The sequence below is a fragment of the Phodopus roborovskii genome, unplaced genomic scaffold (genome assembly GCF_943737965.1).
Source record: "Phodopus roborovskii unplaced genomic scaffold, PHOROB, whole genome shotgun sequence".
Classification (NCBI taxonomy): Eukaryota; Metazoa; Chordata; class Mammalia; order Rodentia; family Cricetidae; genus Phodopus; species Phodopus roborovskii.
The window spans coordinates 50,832,767-50,858,000 of record NW_026126517.1 but is presented as its reverse complement, the minus strand read 5'-3'; the positions used below and the strand labels follow the sequence as shown (position 1 = coordinate 50,858,000).

At 47.1% G+C, this 25,234-nt stretch overlaps 1 protein-coding gene across 2 annotated transcripts in view; it reads right to left on the bottom strand.

Moving 5' to 3' along the window:
* Positions 1-25,234, bottom strand: part of Myo5c (myosin VC) — a 69,828-nt gene that overhangs the window by 6,654 nt on the left and 37,940 nt on the right. Inside the window, exons 19-38 of one of the 2 annotated variants that reach the window (XM_051197956.1) lie at positions 24,935-25,146; positions 23,018-23,183; positions 22,626-22,772; positions 21,644-21,808; positions 20,486-20,579; positions 19,207-19,270; positions 16,517-16,697; positions 13,776-13,869; positions 13,046-13,109; positions 12,335-12,415; positions 10,776-10,956; positions 9,682-9,775; positions 8,811-8,874; positions 8,593-8,722; positions 7,045-7,132; positions 5,271-5,369; positions 3,953-4,107; positions 2,797-2,886; positions 1,878-2,028; positions 343-625 (exon numbers count right to left, since the gene is read on the bottom strand). In XM_051197956.1, the coding sequence (XP_051053913.1) occupies positions 343-625; positions 1,878-2,028; positions 2,797-2,886; positions 3,953-4,107; positions 5,271-5,369; positions 7,045-7,132; positions 8,593-8,722; positions 8,811-8,874; positions 9,682-9,775; positions 10,776-10,956; positions 12,335-12,415; positions 13,046-13,109; positions 13,776-13,869; positions 16,517-16,697; positions 19,207-19,270; positions 20,486-20,579; positions 21,644-21,808; positions 22,626-22,772; positions 23,018-23,183; positions 24,935-25,146 (2,603 nt within the window). Of the gene's footprint in view, positions 1-342; positions 626-1,877; positions 2,029-2,796; positions 2,887-3,952; positions 4,108-5,270; positions 5,370-7,044; positions 7,133-8,592; positions 8,723-8,810; positions 8,875-9,681; positions 9,776-10,775; positions 10,957-12,334; positions 12,416-13,045; positions 13,110-13,775; positions 13,870-16,516; positions 16,698-19,206; positions 19,271-20,485; positions 20,580-21,643; positions 21,809-22,625; positions 22,773-23,017; positions 23,184-24,934; positions 25,147-25,234 lie in introns of those variants that run through there. The other variant, XR_007835317.1, reaches the window with a different exon arrangement.

Here is a 25,234-nt window from a genome sequence, read left to right as displayed (position 1 = left end):
TGTGATTAAATGACTGGCATCTTGGACTACTCCTTAGTGTTTTGAGCCTCTCCATTTTGTGCTGGGTTCTTTACCTGACTGGACCAGTCACCAAGCCGGTGATCAATGCTGGTTAAATGTATGATAACCTTGGAAAATCAGAATCTACAATATTATGAATGATGTTCTCACAGGTCAGAGCATCAAGTCGGTAGTAGTAGAGTATGAGGGGGATGGTATGGAGCCACCAACAAGTCAACACCCAGGAGGCCGGGGTTGGGGGTTTGCAAATGTCAAGGGCACAGCAATGAGGGTCCGGCACCCATGACCTGGCCTTTGGGAAGTGTGGTGTGTGGGTTTTACCTGATTTGCATCCCCTTCCTGCAGGAGCACATGTCCTTCCGCAGGAGGAGGCTGTTGAGGGTCACGGCCCCGATCAGGTAGAACAGCTGCTTCACCGCCTGCCTCACAAGCTCAGGGTCCAGGCCATTCTGACACATGGTGCTGTAGAAGTAACTCAGCTGCTGCAGCACAGATGTCATGGTGTAGGCATCTGTGTCATCAATACTGGAGGAGCGCTTCCGGAAACCAGTGGGCTTCAGGCCGGAAATGCCCTGCAGACTCTCGTACTCCAGCATGCCTGGCACTGCGGGAAGGGCGCAAGGCTCTTTACACAGGGGTCGCGTTAGGGTGTATGCCCCTTAACCTCTTTATCTGGTTTTTTTTTTTTTTTTTTTTTTTTTTTTTTTTTTTACAGTCGATAGATAGAGCTGTGATGGTGCACAGTAGTTAATCTTGCTTGTCAATTGGATGGGATTTAGAACCTCCTAGGGGACAAACTTCTGGGCCCTCCTGCAAGGGACTTTCTAGAATTTGGTAAATGGAGGTATGAAAACCTATCCTAAGTGTAGCCAGCCTATCCTAAGTGTAGCCAGCTGCATTCATGCACTGGGATTCTGTGCCAAATAAAGGGGAGAAAGCCATCTGAGGACCAGTGACCATCTCTTTGCTTCCTCACTGTGGATGTGATATGGCCAGTTGTCTCATGGTCCTGCCAGTGGCCCTTTGCCTTTACGGACTGTATTCCCTTAAACTCTGAGCCAAAATAAACTCCTTATGTTGCTTTTGTCATACAAACAAACAAATAAACAAACAGTACTAGTACTTTAAAAAAGGAATGAGTATATTGGCATACCATAATATGCCAGAGCATGGACCATGGCTTACAGAAGGGCAGGGGCACCTCCTGGAGGCTTGAAACAGTGGTCCCCATGGGGAAGAGATCAGTAAGTAGCTCAGAGTTTGGATCATCAAAGCCTTAGGTATTTAAGTTTCAGAGAGTGGAATAAAGTATACACAAATGTGAGCGGGAGTTGAGGCTTCCAGAAATACTTGGTAAAGCCATACAACAGCCCGAAGTAGCACATAAAACGGTATAAGTTCTTCATAAAATTTCCCTCAGGAAAAGGCATCCTTCCCCGAAGAAAATGGTCAACTGTGCTATTATATATGGAGTTCCTTTAAGCAAGCTAAGCGTTAAAAGCTAGATATTTATGGTGATTGTGTCTTCCTAGTTTTTCAAGCATTGTTATTTATTCATAAGCGCACAGATCACATGCAACGTTTCTATTTTAAAAATGTTTCTTGGGCTGGGATTGTAGCTCAGCTGGTAGAATGTTTGCCTAGTGTGTATGAAGCCTTGGTTTGATACTCAGTACCGAACAAGACCAGGCATAGTGTGGCACATACCTGTAATCCCAGCACACGGGAGGTACAGCCTTGGCTATAGTTACATATCAAGTTCAAGGCCAGCCTGGGCTACGGGAGACTCTGTCTCAAAACAAATAACAAACAGCTTTGGTGTTGCTGTGTTTCTCGGCCACTAACTCTCCTCTTACCTATTATTGGCTGGATGCTGTTTTCCATCACAACGATGAACTGGTGATAAATCCGAATAGCCACATCACTCAGAATCTGTCTGTATTCTGTAAGATCAAAATTGTTCAAGCAGTTCTTATTCTGCTGTGGGCTGTTATACTTCATGAATTCCTGAAAGCAATTTGAGCAATGAACATGAGAGTGCTGTAGACAGGAAGGGAACTGAAATTCTGTCCATATTAAGGGTGTTAGGGTCAGTTCCTAGGGTAACTTTGACAACTTTAAAACTTAATGTCTGCTTCTACATGAGTTCTTAAAGTTTATTTTATACGACAAAAACAGCAGTTTATTGTATACTCTCAGTCAGTCACAGCTGGAATCCCAGCCGTGCCCCGGAAAGGAAGGGCTGCAGAGGACGACGTTCAGGGTCCTGCTCAGGCCTCTGCGCATGAAGTAACAACACCATAAAGCCACCTTGTGGCTCTAGTTCAATGAAAGATTGCCCCAGTGAGGTTTGAAGGACACTTTCATGATGTCACTTCCTGGAAGGAGAGTTGGGGTGCAGTGGTCACCATCTTATGGATTATGGGAGAATAATCAGAAAGTATCCTCTAAAGGAAACAGGTAGCAAAACGAACCAGAGGTTATATTTTGGGTCACCACACTGAAATCCACAGAATGTCCCCATCAAGAGGAAAACAAGACCACTACATCTTCTACTGATTCCAAAGCTGAGGAAACCACAGTTTCACACCAAGCCCAAGGTGTGAACTTCTGGAGTAACACCCAGGCTCATGACAGGTGATACAGAAACTGGCCTCCCAGGTGAAAAGGAGGCCAGCAAGCTAGCTGGCACAGAGCCTGTGTGGAGCAGGGAGTTATTAGTGACTGCCTCGGTGGTCCCAGGATGCCATCAGCAGGACAGGCATATGTCCCTACCTCTTCCCCACTGTACTGCTTCAGGCAGTTGAGGAAATGACAAGTGTTGGACAGCCAGAAGGACAGCATCTCCAAATCTTCAAAATGTTCCTTAGACAAGACAAGACAACGTTGGGTGGGCATGGTGGCACACACCTTTAATCCCGTACTCGGGAGGCAGAGGCTGGTAGATCTCCAAGTCTGAGGCCAGCCTGGGCTACAGACTAAAGCCCTGTCTCAAAAAGCAAACAAACATTAAAAACGAGCTTAGCTGGGAACTTCTGTCTGCCCCACACACATTTGGGTTTACCCACAGAGTGGACAGCTGTGGGATTGTCCAGCTGTCCCATCATTTTGATGAGCACAGCTAGGGAGGGGCATTCGGGAGTCTGAGCAGAGCCTGGGGCTGCATGCAGCTGTGTGGGGCACAGCCACCCTCCAACCTGGGTGAGTCATTTTGGAAAGGTTAAGAGCGCAGGAAGGCTCTCCATCTTCCTCACTGCACAGGAGTGAGGGAGGAATGGGGTGGGAGGGGTCTCAGCTACAGTGTTTTAACCTTACAAAGTCACCGACCTAATGACCACCTGGTTCTCCTTTTCTAGACCAGGAAAAACAGCAGTAATATGTTTCCATTTAGAATTTTGTGTTGCATATGTGGGTGTTTTTTTTTTGCATGTGTGCACATGTGCAGTGTCCATGGAGTTCAAAAGAGGGCACTGGATCCCCTGGAACTGGAGTTATGGATGGTTTTGAGCTGCCATGTGGGCTCTGGGAGTCAAACTCAGGGCCTTTGCAAGAGTGGCCAATGCTTTTAACCACTGAGCCATCTCTCCAGTCCCAATAATAATGCTTTATGAAGGAGAACCATATACTTGGAAATGGAAGGGATGAATAATCTCTCATTTCCCATTTCCCTTACTGCTACACTGATGGAGCACAGATCCCTCACATGAGTGGTGGAGGGGTGAGGCTGGTGGCTACCAGGCTGTAGTTGTTCCATGAGTCTTTGAGGTTCACAGGTGAAGCCTCACCCATTTGTTTTTCCTTAGTAGCTTTGCTTCTCCGGGGGGAAAGGTCAGAGGTCAAAGGTGGACAAAGAGTGAGTGTCTGGTCACTTCCCAGAGCCCTTTCCAAATCAGACACCTTGCCAAGGACTGATATCAACGTAGACTCCTACCTTAACCACGTGCTTGATGCCGTTAATGGCGCTGTTCATGAGAGACTTGAGCATGTTGGCATCGTTTAGGGAGTCTGCATACCGCACACACATGAACAGGATGTGAGCTGGCAGCCCGGGGATCATGTTTACCACCACACCTCGGGGCTTCAGGTCTGTAGCAGAAAGAGACACCTTCTCAGCTGCTGGTGAGCTCTTCTCCTATGACTGCTGGCGGGAGAGGGTGGGTGGGGTTCCCGGCCTTTCTGTGCTTGGGTAGAGCATGAAAGCACAGTGTTGGTTTTCTCTGAGAAACTCAATCTGGGTTCTTACTTAGCCAAAGTGCACAGGGAGGTAGGAGGTAGAAGCTCACCTCATACCTCATTTGTAAAGTACTTTCTTTGTTAAGAGGCCAGATAGGAGAAAGAAGTTGTGACACCCCCCCCCAGGAGCTCTAGACATTGGTTCCCCAGTAAAAAGAAAGGAACACAGGCCCCGGTACCCCATCCCAATCTCTTTGGTAAGGATGGGATCAATCTCAAGCCACAGGAAGCTGTCTTCAACAGAGACACTAGTGGCCAGGGGTGTTGCAGGAGACAATCTCATCTCAGGATAAGAGATCTCAGAGCTGGACTGCAGAAGTGGCTCAGCGATCAAGGGCCCTGGCTGCTCTTGATTCAGTTTCCTGATTCAGTTCCCAGCATCCACAGGGTGGCTCACAACCATCAAATCCAGTTCCACGGAGTTAAAGGGACCACAGAGAAAAGGTCCCTTTGTGTCAACATAGGTAGGGCTGTGTTAGGGTTTGAATCTGAGATGTCCTTTGGAAGCTTATGCTTTGAACACTTGTTTCTCAACTGGTGGTGCTACTTGGGGAGTCTGGTACCTAGCTGGTGAAATGAGGTCACTAAGGATGGGCCTCCTAAGAAAGCTGCGGTCCCTGCCGATGTTTCTAGCTTCTGTGATGTGAACAGGTTTTACCACACACTCTTAACACCACGGACTCATCAGGCCCGCCATGCCAAAATAAACCTTTCTTTCAGTTGTTTCCTTCAACAGTGATCGAAAAGCAGCCAACAGCCTGATGCTCTTGCTCTCTCTCTCTCCCTCCCTCCCTCTCTGTGGTTTCTAGTGCACAGCCTCTTCCCTCAACCAAGAATCACCTGACCAGTGCTGAAACTGGGAAGCTTTAAGCTAGGGAGGAAACTATGAAGGCAGAGAGAGAGAGAGAGAGAGAGAGAGAGAGAGAAAGAGAGGAAAAACTGCCCTTGCCTAGGACTTTGGAACTGACTGATTCAAGTTCTCAAAGAGCAAGCATAACCCAGAGATTCTTGACTACCAAGGATGAGGTTTTGAATGATCTTGGCCTCGTCTTCTTTCTTGTATTCCAGCATCCCGAGGTACTCCTTGGGTCCTGAGGGCAGGTGCACATCGTTGGCTGCAGACAAAGGCAAACTGTCAGCTACATTCACAGAAGCCACACCCTCCGGTCTCATAGTGAGGATGCTGTCCACATCTACCCTGCTCATGAACCACTGCAGCTTGCAGCTATCTTAGGGCTGTTGGATGCTCCGGATTTCTCCCTACAGTGATTTCTGTCTCTGACTATGGCCACTGCTAAAAAGGCCAAGATGTCCTTGAATGAGTCCTAATGAGTACCTCACTTGTCTCCAGTATGGTGGGGAGGGAGAGAAAACCAAGATACTGTCCTGATGTTATCTACAGGGAAGGGTGCAAGACTCAGGGAACAAAGTGCAGAGATACAGGTCTTGACCACAGTGATGGGGCCACCAATCTCTTATGGCTCCTGTGATAGGTTACCACAAAGTTAGTGGTAGTAATGTTAGGTTGCTAAGTTTGAGGTAATGGATAACTGATACAGGCAGAAAGGACTCCTGATTTACATGTGTTGAGTTGAAAGTAAGTAGTCAAAGAGACAAAGTGGATCTGGGACTTAGGAAAAGAAGTGAAGATTAGCTATGGGTTTTGGTAGGCATTATATAGAGAATTTAGCACATTATTTTGTTCATCTACCCCTTTTTGTTCATCTATCCATCATCTGTCCTCCATTGATATATCCATCAACCTATCATCCATCAGTCATCTACCCATTCACCCGTCATCCATTCATCTATCATCCAGCTGTCATCTATCTGTTCATGCATCACACATCCATCCATCATCCATCCATCCATGCATCCATCCATGCATCTTTCCATCCGTCAATTCTAATAGAGACATAAAGGGCAGGAGGATATCTAGGCTGCCCCTGGCTCCCATGAAACAGATTGGCATATAACATCTATTACTGGCCAGTAATTAGTCCCAGCACTTGGGAGACAGTGGCAGGGGGACTTCTGAGTTCGAGGCTAGCCTGGTCTACATAGAGAGAATTCCAGGACAGCCAGGACTACACAGAGAGACCCTGTCTTGCAAACAAAAACAAAACAAACATCTGTTATTGAAGAGGAAATAGCCTCAGGTCAGCTGAAGATATTTAAATGTAAAAGTGTAGTAACCAAGAACAAAGGAGGTCTTCAAAGGAATGAGCACAGAGAAAAGCTATGTCTGCTTGCCTGTGCAAGCAGAGATGGGACAAAGAGGAAATGTAAAGAACAAGAGTATGAAGACACTTGACAAAAGCAGAAAACTGGCAGAGGGAATAAAGGTGGTGACTCCTTCCCTTGGGTCTCATGGGGACAGGCTACACATGCCATTCAGCTGAGGCCAGGACGCCATGTCTGTTTTCTTCTATACTTCTCCCCACTAACACAAAGTGTGATACTCACAGATCCAGTATCTGTGTGAGAGACGGCCTTCAAGATGATTAATTGGATGCTCGTTCACAATTTCATTTTGCAAATGAGGAGTTAATGGAGGAAGGGGGTAACATTTGTTTTAGGGTCACTGGAAATGACATAGTGTTCTTGCTATCTGGTGCAAAGAACCTCTTTATACCTCAAGGGCTGTTTAGCCTCCCCCTAGGCCCTAAGCCTGGCCAGTGGAGCATCATTCCTTTTGGCTCTGTGTACTTTGATACGGTGCTGGTCACACGATTCAGAACACAGTGCTTTACCCAAGAGCTCAAAAGAGTAAGGACATACCCCTCCTACCTTTTTCAATGGTCTTGGTCAAAGTCTTGACTTGATCCTGTAGCTTTTTAATCACTCTGTCCTTCATGTCCAACTCTTCCTCAAGATCCTTCAAAACCCAGAGAAACAAGGACTTTTCTCAGAAATATCTCCCAGCTTTGAATTTGTTATTGGATCTGTATTTCACACACTGTAAAATTCACTCACACACACGATTTGCACAGCGGCTGCTTTCTGTGTTATCCAGTTCCAGGCATTTGCAATGCTTCCCTAGTGCACATGCTATCTGGGATGGCTCAGAGGGTCAAGGGGCTTGCCTCCAAGCCTGATGCTCTGAGTTCAATTCCCAATGCCACATGGTGGGTCCTACCTAGCTGATTTAGTTTAGTTTAGTTTTTTTTTTTTTTGCTAATATAACATGAGCTAGAGTCATTGGGAGGAGAAAACTTCAATTCAGAAAATGCCCCCACCAGACTGGCCTGTGGGGAATTTTCTTGATTAATGATTGCTGTGGGAGGACTCATCCCATTGTGGGCAGATGGTCCTGGATGTTAGAAGAAAGCAGGTTGAGCAAACCATGAGCAATATGCCAGTAAGCAATGCTCCTCCACGGCCTCTGCTTCAGTTTATGCCTTAAGTTCCAGCCCTGACAACCCTCCCTAGCAGACTGTGATGCGTAACCCGTAGGCTGAAACAAACCCTTTCTTCCCCAGGTTGCTTTTGGTCATGTTGTCTTATCACACCAATAGGGACCTTAAATTAGACACATACAAATGTAATTTAAAAAACTTTAAAACACTGTCTCCTTTAGCCTCCACTCCATAGTTTAGTTCAGTAGTCACCAATTTACTGTAGGTGTGAATTTGCCTATTCTAGATACTCTGTACCACAGAAATTACACAAGATGTGGTATTTTATTTCTGACCCTTCTGCACAACACCATTTTCATATGGTTAATATCTTTTTTCATCTTCCTACTCTATTTCTCTTGGTTATAAATTAATGTCCAACCCAGACTTTAAAAACAAGAGCATGGGAAAGGAGCTCTTTGGATGTCAGAAGAGGGCGCCAGAGAGACCTTTCTGAGGTTTGGGCGCAGCTTTCCTTTTCCCTCTTGGTGAAGAGGTGGCCTTGTTCAGGCTGTTTGGCTTAAACACTAGGAGGGCGCCAGGTGCCCAGAAACATCTCTCATAAAGGGCAGAGAGTGTTCCAGTCTTTCTGAAAGTGACTACCTGTTATTTTTTCCTTTTTTTTTTTTTTTTTAATGACTAGGTCTCATATACAGCAGGCTGTTCTCAAAATCCCTGCAAGGGAGACCTTTAACTTCTGATTACCCTGCTTTGGGGTTACAGGTGCTGGCCACCATGTCCCGATGGCAGTACCACGGATGGCAAGCGCTCTAGGGCTGAGTTTAATCCCACACAACCACAGGTCATTGAGACAGGGACCCAGAGTGCCCTGACCGAAGGCCTTTTGAAAGGTCTACAGCTGCTACCCTCATTCTATACGCAGTACACTCCCCTGCCTCGCAACACCGAGGCACAGGTGCCAACCATCCCTACTCCTCACCCTGTTTTCCAGAGACAGCTGAGAGGCCTCCTCTCCTTCAGCTTCTGGCTGCTTCTTCGGGAACTCGCCAGCTTCCTGCAGTTCTTGGATCTTATCCATTGGCCTCTCTCTCCCTTTGGCTTCCACCGCCCTGAGGAAGGGACAAAGTGCTCTGGGCATCAGTGTGACCACCTAGTGTTGATGCGAGAACTCTGGCCAGTTCCCACCAGAACACTTACTTGCCCTGCATTGCTTCGTCTTCTCGGGCTCGAGTTAGGTGACTGAACGGCTCTTCCAGCCTTCCTGTCGTGAGAAGCCTGTCAGTGCTCTGGTCAGCCATGTCACTGAGTTCTAATTTGGGGTTGCCATTTTTTCCCCAGATCTAAGACTCTAATCTATATCCAATCAGAAATTAGGTTTATTTAGTCTGAACAAAGTTTAGGTTTTGTTTTGGATTTTTTTGTTTGTTTTTGTAAAGCATTATTTAAGAATGACATTTTATGCCAGGTGGCAGTGGCACACACCTTTAATCACAGCACTTGGGAGGCAGAAGCAGGTGGATCTCTGTGAGTTCGAGACCAGCCTGGTCTACAAGAGCTAGTTCCAGGACAGCCTCCAAAGCCACAGAGAAACCCTGTCTTGAGAAGAACTAAAAAAAAAAAAAAAACAAAAAAACAAAAAACATTTTATATATTTTATATGACCATCTAGGTTTCTGAATTCTCTTTAAAAATAGTAGCCAGGCAGCGGTGGCACACATTTTTTGTCCCAGCAGAGGCAGAGGCAGGTGGATTTCTGTGAGTTCAAGGCCAGCCTGGTCTACCGAATGAGTTCCAGGACAGGCTCCAGAGCTATACAAAGAAATCATACCCAAAAAAAAAAAAAAAGTCACATCAGGGCCTACATTCCCACTGTGTCAAACACCCATGGAACTTGAAGGAAGCTGCCCCTTTAATACTGAACTCATTCTTGCCCTCCATGCAGTTCCCCTCTTACCCCTGTACTTCCTGCCTGGCCCTGGAGACCCCCAATACCCCCGATGCCCTGGCTTCCTGTGCATTTCCCAGATGCTGGAGTCTCTAAGGGTCGACCTAGGGATGATTCAGTCACCTTCCATTTTCTCTGTCTGTTCTTTCAGGCGGGATTCAAGATCCTGCTTCTGCCTCTCCAGCTCTGCAATCTGCTGCTTGAAGTCTGGGATCATCTTCAGAGGAGAGCAACAACTATTAGAATATCCAGAGCTGGAGCATGGACTTTTACACACTCTTTGTTCAGCTTGTGGAACACACAGCTGTGTAAAAAGGCCTGCCGAGGCACTGGGATCTGATGACATTACATCCCTTCCCCCTTCATCTGAAGACCTATACAGTGGTCTCCAAAAATCCCAGCATGCTCAGAGAGCAGTTCTCACACGGCTATTGTGGGAGGGGAAGAGGTGCACTGTGGGAAGGGAAGGTTGCCCCGCGCTGAAATGCCTAGCAATGCCATCTCACCTGGAACAGGACATACTATCTCAGGGCATTCTGCTGCTTCAACTGTCCAGGACTCTCCGTAAGCCCTTCCCCTTTGCTGTGCATCTTTCCCTACGTCCATCCCTTCACTCGAAGCCAGGTAAAAACAGTTTTTCTGTTCTCTAAGTTTATACAGACACCCAGGCCTCGAGCTCAGAGTACCTCCTAGTGAATCTTCACTGTCAGTTCCTCATTAAAGTTTATCCTAGGGATGAACAAGCCTACGAAGACCCCCTAGCAGATCCTGTATGCTCCCTGGGATGTCGCCCTGAGACTCCCAAGGAGTCTGGCCAGAGGAGGAGGAAAGAAGCAAAGAAGCAGCAGCTAGTGAGGTGGAAGGAGCCTGGTTGGGGTTTGATCCTTTGGAACCCCAGAGGCAGGGGAGTAGCTGGCATCACCACAAGTTGCTGAGGGGCACAAGCCAGCATGGGGTGACTGCAGAGAAAAGGAAGGCTGTGTGGACAAAGGACGGTTAATGCCCTTTGAGAAGACCCGGCAACTCACAAAGACAGGGTGGCGACCGAAGGATAAGAAAGTGTGTGTGTGTGTGTGTGTGTGTGTTTATCTTGAAAGTGTTGCGTGTATACGTATGTGCGTTTGTCTGTGCGTATCTTAAAAGCACTCTGTGTGTGTGTGTGTGTGTGTGTGTGTGTGTGTGTGTGTGTGTGTCTGTAGATCTGTGGCAAGGCCTACCATGTTTTCTGATGTCAGCCTGGTGACTTCGTGACGGATACTTTCATTGATGCCCGTCTCTTCTCTGAACAGTTTCTGCAGGTGGTTGATTTCTTGGCTCAAGTGCACTACTTTGAAGTTCAGACCTTCAATCTCTTTTTCGTAGCAATCCTTCTGAGACTGGAAATGGCTCTCCAGAACACTGTTAAAGGAAGGGGAGAGGAGTGAGCCCATGTTGTCCGTGTTGACCACAGAGGGGTCACTGTGTTGTAGCTGAGAAAGCCAGGCTCAGCATTTCACCCTCCGGACTAAAGCTGGCAATGCAGTCACAGAGATGGGGGAGGGAACTAGGAAATGTGATCAAAGGACCCTGCCCACTGTCACAGGGCAGTGTGTGTGGTTAACATGCAGTTAATGACAAAGAGATTCCACATTAGAAATAATTCAGTTATGGTTTTACAGTTAGTAGTTTAAAAACCTCCGCTCTGCATGACACAGTTGTAATGATGTGTCCTACACACCTGTGATGACCCTGAGTGTACAAGTCCTTAACATGAGCCTTTGGGGGGGGGGGCTGTGTCACCACACACTGTCATATGAGCCAGTGGCAGTGGGGAGGGTGTTCTCTCTCTCTCTCTCTTTCTGTCAGGTCTTACTATATAGCCCTGGTTATCCTGGAAGCCCATATCTAGACCAGGTTGGTCTTGAACTCAAAGAGACCCAACTGCCTCTGCCTCCTTAATGCTGAGATTAAAGGCGTGTGCCATCACACACTCAGTGAGAAATCTATTTTCAACTCAGTTTGATGTGGACCCCAAAATCCTATAAGACAATGAAGTTCATATAAAGAAATGCAGACGCATCTTCAGTTCAGTCATACCACAGTGGTTGCTTACATAATGGAACTATGTTTTATTTTCCCTTTTAAAATATTCATGCATTTTTATTTTATATGTGTGTTTGCCTGCATGTATGCATATATGTTCATTGCCTGTGGAGGGCAGAAGAGGACATCAGATCCCCTGGGACTAGAGTTACAGATGGTTGTGAGCTGCCATGTAGGTGCTGGGAATCTAATGGACCTTGGTCCTTTGCAAGAGCAGTCAATGTTCTTAACTGCTAAGCCTCTCTCCAGAGCAGATTTTGTTTGCTTTTTAAGATAGGATCTCTAGCCCAGGCTAGTCCCAAACTTCTTCGGTAGTTAGCAATGACACTGGATTTCTTCATCTTCTTGATTTCCAAGTGCTAGGTTTATAGGTGAGCCCCACCACATCCCATTACTCAGTGCAAGGAATGGAAACCAGAATTTTATGCATGCAAGGTAAGCACTTTACTAATTGAGCTACATCCCCAGCCCTGTAACCAGCTTTTAGCAAACACATTATAGGTCTTATCACTAGGTCTCCTCACTAGCCAAATGGCTGAGTTCTTAGAGAAATCTTTCTAGGTGTCATTAGATAATTTTACCCTAAGAATTTACTTCACATGTCAAATCTAGGTTAAGATAAACTTCCCAACATTGTATTGTATCTAAAAAACAAACAACAACAAAAAGCCAGAACCCCAAGGGAACATCTAACCGTGTTGCTTTCTTTAGTCCTTCATAGGCAAACCAAAGTTCTCCATCTTCATTTAAGTGTTCCAGATCTTCCACAGAGAGCCTGGGAATAAAAAAAAAAAAAAGAAGGCACAAAGGTCCAGCCTTGCTCATGTTTGACATGGTTTGTGTGTGTCTTTCCTACAGTACTGTGCATCTTGCTTTTTAAAAGATTCTGTGTGGATGTGTATGTATGTGTGCACGCTTGAGATCGTGTGTGTGTGTGTGTGTGTGTGTGTGTGTGTGTGTGTGTGTGTGTGTGTAAGTGTGGGTGGGTGCTGGCAGAGGCCAGAGGCCAGAAGAGGGCATCATATCCCTCACTGGAGCTGGAATTACAGGTGGTTGTGACTCATCTGATATGGGTGCTGGGAATGATCCCTAGTCTTTTGCAGGAGCAGCAAGTGCCCTTAACCACTGAACCGTCTGTCCCTTCAACTTCCAACCCCTTTTTTTTTTGTTTTTTTTTTTTTTTTGAGGCAGGAATTTTCACTGCCCTGGAGCTCATGGGTTAGTAAACCCAGGGATCCTTCTGTCTCTACTGCCCCAGTGGTGGGTCATGCCATGCTTGTTTTGTTTTTCCTTTTTAAAGGAAGGCATAGGTTCTAGGGATCAAACTCCCACACTAACACTTGTTAAGCCCACCTTTCTGGTTGGTTTTCTGTTTGTAAATGTCTGATCTTGTAAAACTGATTACCTGCTTCTAACGTCTTCAATGTCATAGCTCTCCAGAAGCTGTTTGGTGATCTCTGACATACGTTCTGGAAGGAAAGGGAGAGCAGCAGAAATCGAACCGGAGCTGACTTTCTTCCTCGAGGCCTCTCCAGGGGGCTTTCCTACAGTCTGCAGCAAATAGCTGCTATGGGCTCACTAAAGGGCTGACCCTTTCCAGTATCCAACCAGCAAGCTGTCCAGACTGCTCACTAACCAGTCGTGCCCCTGGTATCTCTCCCCTACCCACTAACCAGCCCATACCCCTCTGCCTCTCCCCTACCCACTAACCAGCCCATACCCCTCTGCCTCTCCCCTACCCACTAACCAGCCCATACCCCTCTACCTCTCCCCTACCCACTAACCAGCCCATACCCCTCTGCCTCTCCCCTACCCACTAACCAGCCCATACCCCTCTGCCTCTCCCCTACCCACTAACCAGCCCATACCCCTCTGCCTCTCCCCTACCCACTAACCAGCCCATACCCCTCTGCCTCTCCCCTACCCACTAACCAGCCCATACCCCTCTGCCTCTCCCCTACCCACTAACCAGCCCATACCCCTCTGCCTCTCCCCTACCCACTAACCAGCCCATACCCCTCTGCCTCTCCCCTACCCACTAACCAGCCCATACCCCTCTGCCTCTCCCCTACCCACTAACCAGCCCATACCCCTCTGCCTCTCCCCTACCCACTAACCAGCCCATGCCCTGGTACCTCTCATCTCTCGTTTCTGTGACTGCACATGTTTTTCCACATCTATCTTCTGGGCCTGCAACAGCTCTATCTCCTTCTCAAACTCAGAGATGGTCTAAATCAGAGCCGTGGACAAACCAAGTGTAGAGAAAACAGCCGTTACACTTTCCATCAGACAAGGGCATACACAGAGCATATGGAGCCCAGCGGCTGCCATGAACTTTCCTAGCTGGAATCTTATCCAGCTCTCACGGCCTCACAGCTTGCCCTGAAGCAGCTCAACTGCTCAAAATACTGCAGTTTTCCAGATCTACTTGGTTGCAAAAAGTAGCTTCCCTGTTTTAAAGGGAAGAAAACAATTACAAGTGTGCCAGGAGAGGGGTAGGGTGGGGGCAAGCTGAGGTGAAAGGGGTATTAAAACCATCTTTCAGTGGACAGTAACCCTGAAGAGGGTGAGGTGGGGTGGGTGGGGCAAAGGTACAACCTTGCTTGGAAGCTTTTGTCTTCAGAGGCAGGGGAGGCTAGGCACCTTGGCAGGGCCACTTGGGCATAGTTTTTTTTACAATCATCTCTGTTGGTCAAAAGGCTACACCCACTGTTGTTGCGCTGCAAGCTCAGCTCAAGAAAGACTGAATTTGTGGGATTTTTTGGTAGCTAAGACAGACAAAAACATTCTCAGGGACAGCAGAGGTGGAAAGTTCTTTTAGAACACTTGGGCACTCTGTGTATTGACAGGCCCCACAGAGGACTCCTGGACTCCTAACTGTGTCCTACCAGATTCTGAGATGAGTAGAAGAAGCTGAGCCCTCATTGGCTAGAAAATGAATCAACACTGAATTGAAGGTTAAATGACACTTTCAGGATCATGTGCCAAGTATATGGGAAGCTAAGACTGTCCAATCTGAAGCCTTGATTCCCTCCATAATTTGTGATTCTTTACATAATTCAGGCAATGTTTGCATTTGCTTGCAATCTTCAGACTGCATATAACACAGAGCTTGATAATGATGGTTGAGATCTTTGTAAGCCAGACCTCTCAATGCATCAGAAATGAGTGACATCTACTGGCATCTCACTCCAAGCGCAGGCTCACAATTCCTCCAATGTAAGATTAGTCTGGAAAGATGACTCAGAGGTTAAGAGCACTGGGTGCTCTTCCAAAGGACCTGAATTTAATTCCCAACACTCAAATGGCAGCTCACAACTATCTGTAACTCTGGTTTCAGGGGATCTGACACCTCAGGAAAGAACACCAATGCACATAAAATAACAAGTAACAAATCATTTAAAAAAAAAAAAAAAAAAGAAAAGAAAAGAAAAGAAAAAAAAGAAAAACTAGCCAGTTGGTATGACACCCATCAGACACACAATCCACTTCCCAGAATGGAGAAGTCAAAGGAATCTGATCCTGTGATCCAGTTTCCCCAAGTCCCCACATTAAACAGCAGTTAGACAAGGAGAACACTGACCGGTTAACACAAAGTGCCGATATGAAAAGACAGCTTTCCTGGGAAACCCAGAGGCAGGAAGGTCAACAGTTCTGATGGGAGAAGGCCTTACAGAGTACCTACACACGGCTGTCCCACGGCCACACAGAACATCTGCAGAGCTTTCTAACATGTGTTTTCCATGTTTAGAGGATGGCCGACAGCTTTGTGATTTCACAATGAAATGCTTTGCATTTGAGAAGAGGATGCAGCTGGGCACGGCTCTAAGTTTATCCCCTATAGAGCAAGTGTGTTCTTCCTGTACTATGCACACGACAGACGCCTTCGTTCTAAAGCAATAACACTCTGGACTGAGTGACCAGGTGGGCATTGCCATTAGCACTCATCAGGAGATCCTGAGTGCAGGGCCAGCCAGGGTGACATATTGAGAACTTGTTTCAAAATGAACAAACCCTCAAGACTGTAGGAATGCATATAGTTACAAATTCTAGTAAGGATCATAACTTATGGTTTATTGTTGTTTTTAAATTTTATTTCTCTCAGGAGCTATTTATTAAATGCCTATGATGTTTACGTATTTTTATGAAAATATAGACAAACACCAGTATTTGAATGTTTGGTTAAGTAATTAAAATATTCTTCTATGTGATTTTTCTATCTCAGTTTGTAAATTTCATTTTTAAGCTTTTATTATAGATTGATAAGCCACGAGCATACACATACACACACACACACACACACACACATATATGGGTGACAAAATAAGGTGATTTATGAATGTAATGTGGGAAGTTAGGACAACTAATACATAGCTCTCTCTCAAACATCTGCCATTTTTTTTGTCCTTCAGAATACTGAAATTTATTCTTTTAATTTTAAAATGAGCAATACTCTGTTATTAAATGTATTTACCACTCTGGAATGGATTTCTTTCTTTTCTTTTCTTTTCCTTTCTTTTCTTCCTTCCTTCCTTCCTTCCTTTCTTTCTTTTTTTTTTGTTTGTTTGAGACAGGGTTTCTCTGTGTAGCTTTGGAGCCTGTCCTAGAACTAGCTCTTACAGACCAGGCTGGTCTTGAACTACAGGGATCCACCTCCCTCTGCCTCCCGAGAGCTGGGATTAACAGCCCCAACACACACACAATGCCTCATTTAAATCCCCTTCACAACCCTACCATGCTGTCTATGGTATTCATAAATACCTTACCAAAAAGGACAGCCCTCGTGGGGTTCCTCTTGAACCCCAAATCTAAGACCTTTATGCTATCTATGCAGATCAAAGGCATCACGGGAGGGTCTGAAAGCCAGCTCACCCACCTTAGCCTGCTTGCTCAGGCGAGCCACCTCTGCCTTCAGGCTGTCAGAGGCGACCAGTTCTTCCTCCAGCTCATGATGGAGCTGCATCCGCTCATCCTTGAGGGCTTTAATTTCTTCTCTCAGAGACTCTATCTGCTTCTCATAGGCTTGTATTTTCAGCTCAAAGCTTTTTTCAAGAAGCCTAGACAGCAAAAGAAGAAAAGGAAAACTTAGGTTTGTTTTTATTAGTCTTTGAACAAAATGCTGAAAATATAGAGGGGGGATGGATGCCTCCTTGCCACAGGAGGAGACAGGCTCACCAGGACCCTCTGCTGCCATCACAGTAGCCCATGCTCTGTTTCCCTGTTCTCTTTCTGAAACCAATACCTTAGACCTCCTGGTGTGAGCAACTCTCTGAAGATCACAGAGCATGGGACAGAGAGGCTGGACTTCAAGTCACACTGGTCCCTGGGGCACTGCGATCTCAAAGCCATACCTGGGTTCCATGCTGTCCCGGGGCTGGAGTGCACATCCCTCAGCACAGACCTGGCAGATTCTGTCAAGTTCTAGCCCATTCAAGTTCTCATGACCCTTCAAGGGTCTTATTTAGTCCTCAACAAATACGGGCTGAGCTTCCCAAATCCCCAAAACTAAACGAGAAATGCTAAAATCCAAAACCACACCACCAGTGTGCTAATGAAAGGATTCCATCTTTGAAATATTTGGGATTTGGGCCTGTGGGGGGAGGGGCACTCTCTTAGTCAAGTCTGTGTCAGTGGAAAACTTCTGGCCCCAAGCTTTTCAGGTAAGGAACATAAGCAGAAGAGATCTCACCTTCCAAAACATTTGAAAATGATTTATTTAGTGTGTGTGTGTGTAAGTAGGTGATTGTGATTGTATGCACATGTGTGTACCCTGATGTTTGCTCCTTTGCACTTGGAGGCCAGAAGAGGGCATCACACCTGTCAGGGTTGAAGATGCAGGAGTCTTGGGACACCCAGCCTATATGAATAATTGGGCTTCAAACTCCGGTTGTTCAGCAAGCACTCTTAACTACTGAGCCATCCGTGCAGCCCCGTTTTAAGAATTTTAGAATATATTTCAGCAAAGTCAGGTATCCCAAAGTGTATGGAAATTCAATTCCTTGTGAGTTATTGATTTAGCAGGTGATAATGAACTAAGAAAACAACAAAAAGGAGTCATGTGACCTAGACCAGCTTTGTCTAGACTGTAGGATCCAGTCAGGATGGAGGCAGCCCCAGGAGCTCTGTGAGCTTCCTGCAGCCCTCACACTGCTGGAATGCCGACCCAGAGCTTCACACCAGATCCTCATACCAGATCCTCACACCAGAGCCTCACACTCAGAGCCTCCCACCAGAGCCTCACACTACCAGAATGCCAACCCAGAACTGATTGATTTGCTGTAATAGCACCCAGGAAGAGACTCTGTGGAAGAGCCATGCTCCACAAAGATTTTTGTTTCATCTTCTGTTAAAGACATTAATAAACCTTTAAACTTTGCAACCTCCTCCACTCAAAAAAAAAAACAAAAACCAAACCAAACCAAACAAAACAAAACAAAAACAAAAAACAAAACAAAACAAAACAAAAAACAAAACAAAACAAAACAAAAAACCAAAACCAAACAAACAAACAAACAAAAAACCCCAAACCCATTACAGTATTCTCAAGAGGCCAGAAAACAAACAAGAAACCCCTGGCGTCTGAGGGACAAGAAACTTAGGTCTGCAGCTTGAACTGTTGGGTCTGCTAGTAGTTTGTGCCTCTAAGGATTGTAACAGGGGCCAGGCAGATGACCAAAGGCCAAGTGCAGCTGCAAGGAGGGCTAAGACAGACATGGTTTTGCTCACTTCTCTGGCCTGCACAGCCTCACCCAGGCAGGACAGCAGGGAGCTCAGGGTGACCTGCACAGCTGGCCCCTCAGCCTTTGGAAGTCTCCTTACCCATCTCCTTACCTAGACCAAGGTTTTTCTGCTAACTGCACGGGCAAGTGGAACCTCCCAGGCTGCTCTGAGAGTTTGTCTCCCAAGGAACATGTCAAGAATATTCCACATCTCCCCCATCAACTCCATCTATAAACCACTGACTCCTTCAGAGGAGAGGAGCCCAGGCTGGAATCTCTGGGAGTTAGCAGATGGTTTATAACTGAGATAGGAAGGGGGCTGGTCCCGAGGTCATGGGGACCAGCGAGGGTCCATTAGCAGGAGGAGTGTGGAAACTCCAGAGCATGGGCATCACTTGAGGCTGAATACTGGGGAGCTGGGCCCTCAAGACTAAAATCCCCACTTCTTAAAAATATCCACACTCCGCCTGCCCAGATCTGGATCATACTAGCTGTGGGCTAAGAAGTAAAACAGAAAATAGCAGAGAGCGGATGGGGACATAACCCCATTGGGATGGAGGAGGGCTTACCTAGCCAGCATGAGGCCTGAAATTCCCAGCAATGCATAAATCAGTAGTGGGGATGCACAGCTGTAATCCCAGCAACCAGGGGAGGAGAAGCAGGAGGATCAGAGGTTCAAGGACATCCTTGGCTAATGGAAGAGGCTCAAGGCCAGCTAGTGATACCTGAAACCACGTCAGAAAGAAAGGAAGGAAAGTAAAAGGGAGGGAGAGAATAGGAGACAGAAAGGGAAGGGAAGGGACAGCTGAGCGAGGGAGGTGGTTGCTTTGAGCCAAGGGTCTCTTACAGCCTTTGCTGTTCCTCTTTTTGCACGTCATCGAAGAGCTGCCTGGTGAGCTTGTCCATTTTTTCTGTGGACAAAGAACAGTCTTTGAAACAAATCTGCCAAGAGGATGTCTTCACTGTCTCACGCTTCAGACTCACCGTGGAGGGCTCATTCAACTGCAACTCAAGGTGAGGGTGCATGCCCTTTGTAAACTAGATACATAGGTGAGAGGGGCTTCAAAGTAACCGCTCCATTAAATGCATCCACCCAAATGTGCCTCTGGCACCAAAGAGGCAATTTTCCATCTACACTTGTTAGAATTTAAGTATCCTTGCGACAACCTTCATATAGTTAGAAAACCCCTAAAACAACTGCTCAGGAGTAGTGTAATAAACAAGCGTGCAAGCCTGTGTGTGTGTGTGTGTGTGTGTGTGTGTGTGTGTGTGTGTGTGGTGATCCCCTCCTTGCTCAGGCTTCAGCTTACTCCTTGACCTCTCTGCTTCTCACTGATTGATTCAGTGGGCTTCAGGGCCTGGACCATAGTCAGGGTGCTCCTTCTTGCTGGAACCCCATCAGCTCTGTCCTAGCTTAGAGGCACTGACTGACTTCCTCTTCATCTTGGGCTGCTCCTCCACTCTGCCCTTCAGCCCAGGTCTGCCACCCTTCAGTTGACATGCTGGGCAGAATATGTGGGGACGTCCTTCAGTATGCCATGAATATATGTTTCTCTTATTGGTTGGCCAAGGACAGGCAGGATGTAGCCAGACAAGACATATAGGCAGGGCTAGCAGACTAGGAGAATTCTGGGAAGAGGAATGGAGAGAGTTGGTCACCAGGAGACACCACATAGCTACTGGGAAGGTAGGATGTCTGGGCATTCTCCGGTAAGCCAAGACCACATGGAGATTCATACACTAATAGAAATAGATTAAATATTAAGAGAGAGCTAGCTAATAAGATGCCTGAGCCATTGGCCAAACAGTTTATAATTAATAATGTAAGCCTCTGTGTGTTTATTTGGGACTAAATGGCTGTGCGACCGGGTGGGACAGAAACTTCCATCCACACAGACTCTTATCACTCACACACATAAAAACAAGACAGTACACGCACACATATAACACATCACATACTCATATTCTCATCCTTGGGTAAAACCTCAGGGCTGCTGTCTATGAGGTACAGGCAGGGTGGGGCGAGCATCTTTTAAATACACCTATTCCCTAAATGTGTGATGTGCCCAGTACACAGGGTGGGCCGGCTACATCCACACTGCTGAGTGATGCCCAGTGCTGGCTACCTTTCAGCTCCTCGGTCTTCTCTTGCAGCGTCAGCTCTGCTTGCTCTTTCTGCAACACCAGCTCCGCATTGTGCTTCTGCAGCTTTGACAATCTCTAGAGAAAGAAAGGGGCATGAGGAGACCTTGGTGAAGTTCCTGCCACCGGCCCTTATGATAAGCCCTGGGCTCTTCAATCACATATGCTTGCTCAGCCTACGTCCAGAGTTAACAGCCTGCACAGCCACAGAATCGGGGGCTCGAGGGGACTTCAAAACAGACACAGTCCTACCCAGCTCCCTAGCAGTGACTGACAGCTGACACCTGGGAGACGAGCCCAAGTCCAAGGACTGTCTCAGATTCTCCTGGGCTCTGGATAGCCAGAGCAGTTTACTAATTAACCGTGGTAATAACGTCTTAGTTCACAAGACACACTGGATTCACATTTTCAGACTGCAGAATCTGCAGTGATGAGAGAGGCCTGCAGGGCTGGAAGTGTGGACACCTTGATGCTGATGGCCTAGCACTAGGTCACAGGGAGGGCAAAGGGAAGCTCTCTGGGTGCTCATGGCTATCAATGTGGGAGCTTCAAGCCTTTGGAAGGCCCAGGAGAACAGACAATAATGAAAGATTCATTTAGAATGTGCTAGAATGCACGAGCTTATGCCTATGTGGGGCCTATAGTGGGCACTGACTAAATTATTTCCCATGAAAGCTTCACCCTCAAGTCTTTTTATGGCCCTCTTTTGTCATTTTTATTTCAAATACAAGGAAGCTATAGTTCAGAGGGTCAGTGACCTGGACAAGCTGCACATTAGCCAACAGCAAAGTCAAGACATGAATCTACGATGTTGGGATTTCTCACTGGACCACAGAGATAAAATCTGCCCCATGCTCTGCAGCACAGGTCAGGGACAGGTGGCCTCCAGGGCCCACACAGGTGGACAAGTGACAGAGAGAAGAAGGAAGCAGCCAGCAGTGCTGCCCGGGCTTTGTGTCCGCTTGTAAAGGTGTCCAGGGAGAGCATCTGATCCCTTCCCTAAGCACCCGATTCTCCCCAGAGTCCAGCCCTCTGGCTCTCTTTGTCAGGGCTGTGAAGTCCTGCTTTATTGCAGCGTGAGCAATATTTTCCTCCCCTGCAGAGACAGGAGCATGGACTCCTCCATGAGGTGCACTTCTGACCTCCTCCACGGTGTCCCTGTATCTCCTGCCCTTCTCTTCATAGCTGTGCCGATGGCTGGCTGCTCTTTCCAGCTCTGCTTCCAGCTTCTGAATCCTTTCCAGGTCGCCAGCCCGCACAGCAGCCAGGCTGGTCAGCTTCTCCACCAGTCCGTGGTTCTCTCTGCCCTGGAGAAAAACTCAGAGGTCAAAGGTCTGTTCAGAACAAGCCAGCCAAGGCATTCATGCCTCTCGCCACAACGTGGGGTGAGCAGCTGCTGCATTCTTGCCTCGTATGACAATGTGGCATCTACCTACAACAGTCACATTTACCACAAGTGACATTTATTAGCATCTTCCCACAGAAAGAGTGAGATGGATTCTTTCTGAGCTGGTGACTCTTGCTATGGGTGGCTCATCTGCTCCTGGGATTCCGCAACAACTTTAATACTAGAGGCTAAATTGTGCTTACCTCAAAAATCATATGCTGCATCTTCATCCGTGTACCTGGAATAGGACTCTCGGGGAAAAAAGGACTTCTAAAGAGGGAAACTTGGGTATCTCTAGAGGCATGGGGTGGTGCACACAGCTGGTGCACTCGGTGGGTCAGGACAGACTCACAGAAGGCAGGTAAAGGCAGCCTGTAGAGGGCTGGGGAGTGGCTCCAAGATTAAAATGCTTGCCTCCCATGTCAAAGTGCTAGAGTTTGGGTTCCCAGAATCCACAAAAATATCAGGTGGTTATGGTAGCCTGCTTGTAACTCTAGCCTTGGATGGTAGAAACAATGGATGCCCAAGGAAAATCAGCTAGTAGGCACCACTAGCCATACGAGTGAGTTTTAGGTTTGATTCACAGACCTTGCTTCAAAAAGAACAAGGTAGAGAGTGATCAAACATTCACACACACATATGAACACACACACACACACACACACACACACACAGAGAGAGAGAGAGAGAGAGAGAGAGAGAGAGAGAGAGAGAGAGAGAGAGAGAGAGATGCCAACCTGGTCCTCCAGCTTCTTCTGCAAACGCTGGACCCTGTAAGTCAGCTGGATGTTGAGCACAAACCTGCGGATGTTCTGGAACCTGCGCCGGGCCAGCCATGCCCTTGCGTACTTCTGAAGGATCACAGCTTTGTGTTCCTGCAGCAACTGGAGAAGGAGCTTTGTGAAATGTAAGCCAGACCTCCTGTCTCATTCCTTCATCACCAGAAGAGACAGTCCAGGACATTCCCACAGGGTGGGACAAGAATCTCCCATCAATGACCCACTGAGTACTTCATCCCAGACTTCTGAAGCAACCCCTTGGGCAAACCCTCAGGGCAATGAGGGTACCTCTTTCACTGGAACCCCTGAACTGAAGAGGGAACAGCAGTCTGTGTCCACTCCATCCATACCTTGCGGTACTGCCTCCTGGCCAGGAAGCCCCTGGTGTAGGCCTGGATGGTGATGGTGGCCACTCGGATCAGCTGGTACAGGTTTCGGACCAGGTACCCTCGGCAATGCTTCTGGAGGATGATGGCTGCCCAGGCCTCCTTCAAAGCGGTGGCAGTGATGGCCTTCCTTGGGTGAAGAGAGGTAGTGTGAGTAGGTGGCCAGAGCCTCAGCCTTCACCGTGAACCATGAGTGTGGGCAGCACCTTTCAGTGAGGGGCTTCTCAGGTTCTTTCATCTCTACCACTAAGCAGTCCATCCCATTGCAACTTCAGGCCCATCTGTGCTTATCCTCATCTGTGGTGCTATATTGTTTATGATTTATTAAAGCCACTGGAGATCAAAAAAGCAAAGCAGCCATACTAGTTAACCATAGAAGCACGTGCTTTTAATCCCAGGACTCAGGATTAAGAGGTAGATGGATCTCTGTTAGTTCAAGGCCACACTGACCACACCAAATTGATCCAGTCCTAAAAGAACAGCTCACACAAAGGTGATCTCAGCACCTAGGATCACATGCCTTTCATCCCAGCACTAGGGATGTGCAGACAGGAGTATTTGGCTGGGCAGAGAAAAGATCTGAGAGCCTTTTGCCTCTGAGGATTCGTAGAGACTGGATTGACATTTCAGCTGGGGAGAGGTAAGATCTACTGGCTTGGCTGCTTTGTTCCTCTGATCTGCAGCTTGAAGCTTGAACCCCAGTATCAGTCTCTGGGTCTTTATTTTTTGTGTTACCCTGACCTCAGTGTGGGTCACTCCGGCACAGAGGGACCATGTGGGCTCTCCCACATGTGTCTGCTCCTGCCAGTTAATCCACAGGTACCCACATACACAGGTGCACAGCCCACATCCAGACTATGAGGATGTCAGGGCCCTGGAATCCCACTTGTTCATATGTATATTCATGCAGAGATGGGTTGGGAGCTACAGATCTGGAGCTGGCAGACCACGACCTGAAGAGTCAAAATCTTCTGAGACCATCAAGCCTCAGTGGGCACACCTGTGACTGCTCTACACACACTGCCGACAGCAGCTTCTGTAGCCAGAGCTGGCCTTCAGTGTGTCCCCGAAGAGTTCATACGGTGGACACCTAGCCACCTAGCCCTGGTTGTGATGTAAGGGGTGGCCTGGTGGAAGGTAGGCCACTGGAGACATGGCCTCTGAATGGCTCAATATGAGTCAGAGCAAAGGGGGTAGGTTTTTTTTTTTTGGTGTGTCTCTGTGTATGTGTGTGTTTTAATCCTTTTTACTTTTTATTTTAGAATTTATTTTATTTTTGTGTGTATGTGTGAGTGTGTGATGTACATGCACAGGCATGTGCCCAGGTGCACACGGAGATCAGAGGAGAATGTCACATTCCTGCTCTCACACTCTGCCATATTCCCATGAGACAAGGTCTCTTGTTGAACCTGGAGTCAGGCTGGTGGCCAGCAAGCCCCAGCAATTCTGTCTTCATGGTTACAGGCATGTGTGGACAAGCCCAGCCATTTCCACATGGTGCTTGGGTACAAACTTGGTTGTTATAATTTGCAGTAAATGCCATCTCTCTGGCCCTTACTTACTTATTTATGGAAAGACAGGGAGTTGCTATGAAATCTTGCCTGACCTAATACTCATAATGCAGCCTAGACTGACCTCAAACCCACACCATTCCCCTGACTCAATCTCCTGAGGCCGCACCACCACACTTAATGAGAGTGGCTTTATATAGAGGTAGCCCCATGAACTTGGACCCTTTTCCATGTGGCTGTTTCTGGCTACTTTCCTTGTCACATACACACAGTGTCACAGCAATGGAGGCCATTATCAGAGGCCAAAACAATTCATACTCCCCGGGAAGTAATTGGTGTGACCCCAGTGTCTCCTTCCACATCCTCTTACCTCACTGTCTGCTGACCCCGGAAGTACTTCTGGATTGTCAGGGCAGCTTGTCTCTCTCGGAGGAATCTCTTCCTCTGCAGCCAGCCTCGTACATGCTTTTGAATCATAATGCAATCCTGCCTCAGTTTATCCAAGCGGAGTTTCTCTAAATAAGCCACCTGTCCTGCTCTGAAGAAAATTTTGGTTCTACCAAACTGGTATTGGTTAGAATCCTGGAAGAGAAAAAACCATATGTTAGAAATAAAGCCTTTTAGGTTTGACATTAAGTCAAAAGATTTTCAAGCCATTGTTATTGCTTTG